Raw genomic sequence first — 10,000 nt, 5'->3', positions numbered from 1 at the left:
TCGTGGAGCGCCCTCTTACACCAGGGTTATGTTGCTTTATCGTGCCATTCCCCTCTTTTCTCACCCTCCGGTTATCGCCAGCATAACTTTGCCCATCCGATCCATTCATGAAGGAGGAGGGAAAACATTTTGTTACCAATCCAATGCCACACCCCTTCCCTATAGGACCATCCAGGTCCCGGTGAAGCCGCTTCCAAGTGTTCGAGTGAATCATGACCGTGTTCACACGAACCATATCCACGTCCTTCCGGGAGGCTGTGGAATCGGTTCTCTTCCTTCCGCTCTTTCTCTCTATCTCTCTCTCCTCTTCACCGGAAGAAGGAAGCACAACAGCCCATGTTGCACACCTGCTGGCCTTCCTCTTCCATCCTCTCCTTCGGCATTAGCGATACAATCTGAAGCCTCTCCTGGCGCTCTTGATAGATGAAGGCGCCGCAACCACCACCAAGACCAAGCTTCATCTCCTGGGCTTGGGTTAGAGGCTGCGCTGGTGGCCCCCATGCCGTGTTCTGTCCGGCCACTTTGGTGCCGTTGTCGAACAAGCAGCACTACATGCCAACCATCGTTGTCGGCTACACCAAGGAGTAGTAGGCCCAAGCCCCTTACCCCAAGAGGTCTACTTTGCCTAGCCTTTTTGATTGAATACCGATCATTAATCACCGTATATCCTGTCCATACCGATTCCCGATGTGCTCCTCGTGTGTTGTGCCACACAACAACAACAACAACGACGCCGCTACCTACTCAGGGATGTCCTGGTGTTAAGGATCCAATGAATAACATGAATCTCGAGGCTATCCTTCCTTCCTTTTCTTTCTGGTCTAGCTCGTTACAGTTGCGTCTCTTTGGGGATACATGCGTGTACGTGTATCTCGTCTTAGTAAGCCTTGAAAAAGCCTCCCACCCAGCGGTGCTACGTGGTTCATTATGTTTGATGGAGCCACGTACTCCAAAGTGCGGTTTTTTGGTCAGAATTTATCATCCCACATCACCAGCCATTGTAAGGGTGAACAATAAGTCCGACATATGTTCCTGCGGATCGCTGACCAGTTTCCGGAAAGCCAATAATTCCGCTGCGCCTGGAATCTGTTGCGAAATTTTCGCTCGGTTGGCCTTCTTGGATCACAATTTTATTGATCTACGGTTGTCGTCGCCAAGCGCTCAGCTTCCTCTTCCTGTAGCTTGACTTCGCGCGAATAATTGATGGACCAATGACACCTTTTTGGCTAGCCCGATTCCAAGGGACCCAACTCGCACGTCCCGCTTTGGAATATCAGAGCTTCAGCTTAAATATTCCATTAGTTCTGTCACGCGGAACCTTTGGGATGGTAGTCCTCCAATATTAGGGTCCTGCTGCCACGTCCAATTCCACAGAGTTCAGCAAAAAGAAGCTCCGTTTTCATTTTGCCACCTCTCTGTTCTCTTCCTCTCCTCTAGGTGATAGATAAATCGATGCCGGTGTTCAGCAAGCAGTTCTACTCGGACATGGTAGCGGAAAACATCGAGCTGCACTCGCCATTGTCGGTTGCAATCCAGGCGGAGAGTCCGCTCGGCCGGAAGCTGATCTACAGCATCGTCAAAGGCAACGAGATGGAGGAGTTTGCCGTCGACTTTAACACAGGTAGGTGTGCTAGTGTACGTGTGCGGTACGTCCCTGTCATTCCCGCCGGTTCCGGTAGCCGGAAACCACTGTGCACCGCGCGGTGCTAGACACGATGCTCCGAGAGCTCTGTTTCGGAGAATTAATTTCCTTCGGCGAGTACCGGTAGAAGTAGGAGACTCGACAGAAGTTAGAGATCCATTTTTTTAAAGAGGGTTTGTCAATTTCTCTACGTGGTCTCCGCGCTCTTCCTTTACCGCTAAGCTGTTTTGGTTTCACGAAAAGCGATTCCAGGTTTTTGGGTTTGTGTGTGACGCCAAGTTCTCAGAGTTCCGCTACCTCCGGGAAGCTCGATGCAAGCGGTTCAGTGCGGTGTGGTTGTTGAGCGAGAATTTAATAAACTCGCTTCATCGAACATCAGTTACAGTTACAAAACTTTCACTCCAACCATTGGTCGAAGCCAAAACAAGACGATGATGCGGTCGGCGAGCGAACGGAGCGAAATTCTTGGCAAGTTTGAAGCGCGCACCGCTCGTAGTCAGAATACTTTTACAGCTGGCCTGCAGTGCTGGAATGGAATTTTGCACCCTTTGACCACTGCTCGTGGCCCGCAGTGGATTCCTGCTGTGCGAGACTCGGTCTGTCGCTTTGGAACCAGAGAGTGCACGGAGAGTGCACAAGGTGCGCCGCAATAATCATAAATTTCGACAGCCACAATGTTCCCGCCTGGCCCCCAAGAAAGGGTTACGGTGATTGGCCGCACCGCAAGTGCCCATCGTCGCGTCGGACCGGAAGTCGGAATCGAAATGACCCCTAATTTGACCCACGGTGAGGTGTTATTCTTCTGCCGTGTGGTGGTAGTGGTGGAGTGTTATCGCGAGCAAAAGGCGTACGTCACGCAACAAATATTTCTCTAATTACACTTCCTCCACTCTACTGGGTCTACGGAGGTCCTAGACGAGGGTGTCACAACGAAAACGAAAACAACTGGTTGGCGCACGGACCTTGGTAGCAGGAAACCTGTCGTCAGCAACGGCACCGATTGGCAGTAAAAGTTTTATCGCTTTCCCATTTTCCAAAACCACCGTCCGTCTCCGCTTCCGGTCATTATGGTCAAGTTACGCGAGCGCCAGTGCCAACTGCCGACTACCCCGGGCTTCCGGCTTTATCGGAGCTTTTCCCGTTTCCTGTTCCAGTTCTCCGGTCGCGACAAACCTGTGGTCGGGTCCGTTGTGTGCCGTTGTGGGGAAAATGGTTGGAAATCATACATCGGATGCGATTGCATAACAATCATCGAACAAATGGTGGTTGGTCCGCTCGAATCGGAACGGAAGGTTGGCATGCCTGGCCTGGCGTTGGGTGATTAAGCATTTTGTTTTATTGCCGTGCATGTGTACCGGCGATCGGCACAATTAGGTTTCGTTGACGGTAAATTTATACGAATTGTGGTACAGAGGGAACCTTCCTAGTGCACCTGACTCTAGAAATAAGTTCAAGATTGGAAGAAGCTAGCAATCGTGTTACAATAACCACTGAAGACTTGCTTTCAGTCGATTAGATCCCCAAATAGGATGCCATTCAATTTTCCGATGCCATCAACTATCGATTGCAGTAACGTCGCACCTAAAAACATTTTTTCCAGCTTGAGTACCATTCAATTACCAGTACTTGACGCGACTGCTAATGTAGACACCATAACTGGCGCATCCCACCCCCTACATTACCAGTCCGAAACTTCATTTGGCATCAGTTGATTGACAATAGAATGATCTCGATACCCCAACAGGGCAGGTTCGATATCGTGCTCATCGCTTCTTTCAATGCATTTCCAATGAAGCGAGTAAATTGCAGAACGAAAATGCAATTGCGTTTCGATAATAGAGATACGCGCGCATACAGGCGGCAAGACCTTTAGACGACCTTTTCGCGTGTTGCGTGGTGCAATAGACCAGAACCGAACGGTCCTGGCAAACGGATTGGGTTTTTTTTTATTTTAACTTCTGCCTGTTTCATGGAAAAAGGGCACTAAAGTGAACTGGCATTTATCGGCTATGCTATGGCCGTTGCCATGACGACGATAGTCCTCTAAAGTACGCAACCAGCACGCGCTGATGGAAACGTGTCCTTCGGGATAGATAAAAAAGGGCCGGCTCGATTATAGCTTTAAATAAAAAAACAACAACCCTTCCCCCACCCCCTGTGGCTGCACGCTGCCGTGCTTCTGGCTCACATTCGAGACGGTCAAGGACATCAGATCCCCAGTAGCTGCTCCCCATAACAATGTCTTATTTTCCGCTCAAGTTGCTGTCGCTCACCGTAAAAAGGAAACGGTGGCCGGGGACCAGCGGAAAACAACAGTCCAAAATATCCGGAGCCGGTGCGCAACGGAGCAACAAGCAACGAACGGCGGAACACTCCCGGTCGGCAGAACCGGTCAGTGTCGCCCTGTTTTTCGCTTCGGCTCCGAGCATGATATGGCGGAAATAGAGAGGAGGTTTAGAGGAAAAACTGCTGAAACACACATACACACAGCGTATGTGTGTTAAACATGCGTAGTGCACTGAACCGTTCAACGAATGGAAACCTCTTTTCCTCCGGCATCGACTTCCTGGTTGTTGTTTGTGCGCTTCGTTGGTTGAAAAGATGATGATTCGGAGCGATTCTCCGTCGACACGAAGAGCATAAATCCCTCGATGCTTATCCGTTGATGCTATGCGCTGTGAAATGATTTAAATCCTCACAGTCTTACGATCTGGTGGTCTGCAGCAACACAGCAACTCACAGCTGCCTGCGTGTTGTTTTCGTGCACACTGCTGCCTCTCTCCAGAACACCAGAACACTCCGATGCTATGCTATGGCTGCGTTCCTGAACCGGGCGACTTTATTTCCTTTTCTCGCCTGCCTGCCTGCCTGCCGCTCCCAAAAACTTCAAAGACACGTGCCCTTTCCCTTCCGACATTCCTGGCGTTAATTAGCGTGTGAGTAAACATGTGAGTCGCATGACCGCTGTGTAAACAGGCGTGCCCCGGCCCCCATGTCGGCCAAAGGTATACGCTCGTGGAACGTGGAATACCTTGCATTCCAGAGACAGAACAGCAGCAGCAGCAGCAAGAGTAGCTACGAAGCGTCTTAAAGCCGAGATTAATTGTGTTTACACGCGTGTGTGCGTTCTCCACGAGTCGAGTCGGTTGAATCAAGAAGAGGAGATTAGATTAATAATGCGGCCAACAAAGCTGCTGGCCATGAGCGCAACGTGGAATTGTGGAATGCCAACAATTACCGTACTATCGCGGCTTGCTGCGACAGTTGCTATGCGTCAGGAACGCTTCCCAAAAACCAATCACTCTAACGATCAAATGCTTTCGTAGGTTTAAAGCACATTCTGCCGGTGTCGGGGTGAGGGGTTGCTTAATTGAATTCCGGATTGGTGATGGTGGACTCCTCAACACATCTTTCACGCGTTTGTTACAAATCATGTTCAACGGGAACTCATTGTTTTCTCTCTCATCACATCGCGGAGCGTCCAATGCCAATCGAATTCCATGTACCCTGCAGCTTACTTATCCCGGAGGGGGGGGGGGAGTCTTAATCGGAAAAATAATGTATCTTCCATTCATCCGCCGAATCCGGCGATTCAGTTCGTATGTAAAATCCTCCAGCTGCAGCGAACATGTGTTTTTCATTCTCTCTCTCCTTTGGTCAACGCATCGTTTTTCATTTCATCGAAACGAATATAAAATAATGTTTCATTTTGTTACAAATTTCCCTCCCCAAACCGTACATTCCCACCTGCGTACGCAGCACCGGACAGTACCAATGGGCCATGTGAGTATCGTGCATCCGTTTCTCTCTCTCTCTCTGTTTTGTTTGCTTGTGTGTGTATTTTTGATGTTGTTGTTTTTGTGTTACCTAGCGTGTTTGTGTCCCGTGTACTCACTATTTCGCTTCACGCTAAATAATTAAAAAATCACATCCAACATCCAGCAACTGGATGTTCTGTTGTCCACCTTTCGTATTAACTTCGTTTGCACCATTAAAATGAAATACATATCACTCGCGTACATCCATCCATTTCAACAAGCACTGCACATCATGTATGTGGGTAGAAAATGTATCTTTTACTTCCGCCCCTCCCGCGTGTGTTACACTCAATTCATCCTTGTTAATCATACAAGTGTTTGCAGCAATTGAGAGCACGTTGCTTGTGTGCTGCTGCGGTAAAGTATCAATTCAAAAGAAAACATCGCTCTCCACCATGTTTAACTATCCGGCACTGGCTGTTAGCTAGAACCACTCATCACCACATAATAGCACCATCGAGCACACGTAGAAAGCGATTGAAGTGAAGCAGCACCAGCAGCAGCAGCAGACGAGTATGGCGATGGGAGTTTGTAGAGGAACCGAAAGGATATCGATCAGATATCGCCGGAAAAATGACTCATTCCCTTTTTTTACCCGACACAGATACAGACTACACAGACTTGCTCGTTACGCTTGCTCGGTTTCGAACAATGAACAACCGGCACACACACACACACACACCTGCACACACACCTACACAGGCGCACATTTGATTGACTTTGTTCCATCCAGCAGATATTTGCGTTGTTCGCGCCTTTTTTCTTGTGTTTTTCATCGAGCGCCACGTTTTTTACGCTCGCTCTCGCGCGCCCGATCGAGGATTATTTAATCAAATGGTTCCGTTTTGTCCCACGCTTTTTTATGAGTGCAGTTTTTTTTTCCCACAAAAAAAAATCCCATTTGCCCACGTTGCACACGAGAACAATATGTGCCAATGCTGCTGGTGCGCAAAGCCACGGATGGTGTTTGGTTTTTGGTGGAAATGTTATTAATACCACAAACCTGGCGATGGTTGATGGTGGCTCCATTGTGTTTTCTATAAGCTTGCATGAGATGCATCTTTCCTGCAAGTGTGTGTGTGTGTGTGCTTTCTCTTTATTTTCCATTCTGTGCGCTCAATAGATTCCGGGCAATCGCGCACTGGAGTTTGATTGTATAAACACGGAAAATCGCGAGAGAGAAAGCGAAATAAAGGCGATGAAAATCAAAATCCATTTTCACCGTGCCTTGCAGCGAGAAAGGGAGACTGTGGTTGGAAAATTGCATAAATTATTTGCTTCCCATTATTATGACCACCACTACCAGCACAGTGTGTGATCCACGACCGGTGTCACCTGTGATCGCGTGAGACAATTTCATTGTTTTGTGTCGTCGTTGTCGTTGTCGTTGTTGGCGCATGTTTTCAGTGCGCCCAGCAGACCTCGTTACTTTTCATTCATTTCGGCGCCCAACCCATTTGCTGTTTGCTGTGGATCGTCCTGGCTTGCCCTCCCCGGGTGTGACTACCTTTTTTGTGTTTACTGTGGGTCCGAGTCCTTGTCGCTGCTTGTGTAAGCATGTGCGTGTCATTGTTGTTTTTTTTCGTAAAAATATCCGATCCTCGTGTTCTCTCAATCTGCCCAACATCAACCTAAAGCCGGACACGCGCCACGACACGAATAAGCCTCGATGAAGTGTTGAAATATTCAAACACACACACACACCACCGCTGCCACCACAAAGCAGGCCCCTCTGTAGTGCAGGGTGGTGCAAAAACATTCACGCATTCACGTGACACCCGATAGCACCTTTAGTCCGAAAAGCCTGCTTCGGTTTTGGCGATCCCCATCCACACGGTTACGCACGCGCTATACGCGATTGTGCTTTTGTTATCCCCGGGAACATGAATTCTCGGGCCACCAGGACGCACTGTGTTAGAGCGGCTCGGTACTTCCGCTCCCGAATATCCCGAAGCCGGGGACAAGTCCGGGAATCCGTCGAAATCCGGTCCGCTTGCTGGTTCGCGTATCGTTAATCCATATTTTTATTGGCGTCCGAGTTGCGCCAGCATCAAGGGCGGGTGAGGGCAGACGAAGCATCGAACAGCAAACACGCCATGGACGCCGCCGCGGCGAATCGGGACAATCGATCGAGACCCTATGGATGGACTAATAGGATTCAGGACTTTCAGGACCGGACCGAACGGCAAATCGAAAAAAGGGACCACCCGGGACCGAAAAGCTTTATTAAATCATCCCCATCGAAGCCGCGAATGGATGTGTGGATTGCAGGGGGAATTAACTTTTGCCACTAACTTGTCCGATCGTTCGGATGCAGCACTCTTCGCTCGCGCTGTTCATTCTTGTTATCGACAACCCTCCCACCTTCCACAATGACGCCAGGTCCATTGCGTGCGTGCGTGCGTATCTAGGCGCCGCGTATGACCCTTTATTGATGCTAAGCCTCACAGCTTCGTTCAACGTTGAGCGTGTGTGTCTAGTTCACATCAATACTAACCTTGTCTCCTATTCGGTGTCCTGGTGCCTGGTGCCAGTGGATTCATAAACTTTCATTTAAAACGCACGATGTCGCATAGAACGTTCCGTTTTTTTTTAACCAGATAGACTAAATATCCGATTTTCATCTTTACTAAAACGCAGTGTTCGCGCTCAGTTATCGGGAAAAAATAGCACATCCTTTCGTATCTCGTGGGCGCCTCCATTGGTGGAGCATTCCTATATGTAAAAAAAATCGTCACATTCACATTCAACACGGATGGAGCATAAAAATCGACATTTAAAATATACAGAGCCTATGCATCACGGTGCACACAGTTGGAAATTCGAGAGCGCGTTTTTCGAGAATAAAAATTAAATCTGCGGAATCAAAGAGTGCATTTGCACCATCATCGTGATTCGTTTAGCGATCTCGCGCTTGTTACAGCGCTTTGAAAGTGGAATGGAGAGAATGATGGCAGGATTCATTGCACGTTATCGCAGCACCGAGTGAAGGGAAAAGGTAGAAGCACAGGAACGCTGCTTTATGATTTACACAAGCAAACACAGAGAAATCAATGGAAACTAGAAAATCGAATTCCTTTGATGCACGTTTGAAGAGCGGATCAAAGGATGCGGATCGGTTTAGATTTATGTGGAGAAACCATCTGTGAATCAGATAAACAATGATTTTAGTTTAATTTAAATGGTTTCCAAGCTCACAACTCGTGATCACGATCGTGTTTGATTTAACGTTAACGGAAGCATTTAGATTAATTTAATTTAATTTAAATAACATTTAGAAAATATGTTTGCCAGCTATGGCTGTCGTTCCATTAATGAACTCCGTTCGTAGAAGAGTATTCAAGTGGTATACTCAAGGCAATCCATGTTTCTGTGTGCGCGTGTGTGTGTGTGTGTACTGACCACTTGCGTGCTACTAATTATCGTCGACACCCAGCAAGCCAAGTGAACTCACTGCTAGCAATAATGAGTTTTCCACGAATCTCACTAACCACGACCAACGATGGTCCGTATGTGTCCTCTATAGTTGAAGCTGGAATGTGTGGGAAACCGATTTGTGATTTTAGATTAACCAACCGTAGATGCCCCCCACCACCCTTCTCTTCTTCATACATGCCGCTGGGAATAGCCAGGGATGATAGTAGGAAAAAGAGGAGCGTTACCACAATGTAGTGACACCGGTGCACGTCCTGAAATCACGTCCACTCCGTACCGATTGCCGATCAAACTTCCGATCACCAGCAAATGGGCCAACGCAAAACCACCAAATAATGGTGGTGTGCGGTCCGTATCCTCTATGCACTCGCACCAACACACACAGCTCTGCACGGCAATAAATTATGTGTATTTTGCGTTGAAAACGGAACGGGCACGCTGTAGCCCATTAGAAACGGAGACACAGCATACTAGGATCAGCAGCGCAACACATCGCTTTCGCGTTTGTGGTTTCGCACAACCATCATGAGAGTGTCTACGATAATCGAACTTCACACACAAACACAGATAGACAAATTAGCTAGCAACAGTTTTATGTGTTCCCCGGTACTTGGCAGCCGGCAATCGAATGGTGGTTATTTTATGTGGCATCCAGGGTGAACCCTTCGCCTCGCCAAGAGTACGGTCCTTCGGCATTCGAGATACCACTGTGGAGTTCAGTTTATTCTATTCAACGTTATTGTATTCAATTATTGCGTTACGCTTATGGTGATAGTGCTCCTGCTGCTACTAGAGTTCCAGTGCATGTTGCCAATTGATCGCATCTCATTGAGCGACAGAGTTCGAGCAAAACCACATTAGCTATAGCACCAGGTTCAACTGTTCATTTGCATGCATCCACACTCTCGCCCTCGACCGAAATGTGTTTATTGTTACGATTTAATATTCATTTTTTCGCCATTTTCGGGCTTCGGTCTGCTGCTGCGGCTGATGGTGGTGTGTGGCCACCATCACCACCACTCCTCTTATCGCTCACGTGCTCCGTGAGCATTTCATATCCGGTTTAATCTCTTCTTCAATGTGTTTTCCCTGCGCTTTTGTTGCG

The 10,000-nt window shown here is 48.2% G+C and overlaps 1 protein-coding gene across 1 annotated transcript in view; it reads left to right on the top strand.

Annotated features, from left to right (window-relative positions):
• Positions 1–10,000, top strand: part of LOC125956046 (fat-like cadherin-related tumor suppressor homolog) — a 200,146-nt gene that overhangs the window by 173,734 nt on the left and 16,412 nt on the right. Inside the window, 1 exon segment of the mRNA XM_049687524.1 lies at positions 1,438–1,621. Within this exon segment, the coding sequence (XP_049543481.1) occupies positions 1,438–1,621 (184 nt within the window).

The sequence above is a fragment of the Anopheles darlingi genome, chromosome 3 (assembly GCF_943734745.1).
Source record: "Anopheles darlingi chromosome 3, idAnoDarlMG_H_01, whole genome shotgun sequence".
In the NCBI taxonomy this organism is placed as follows: domain Eukaryota; kingdom Metazoa; phylum Arthropoda; class Insecta; order Diptera; family Culicidae; genus Anopheles; species Anopheles darlingi.
Note: the sequence above shows the minus strand (reverse complement) of the source record. Positions and strands in the feature narration are given on the sequence as shown.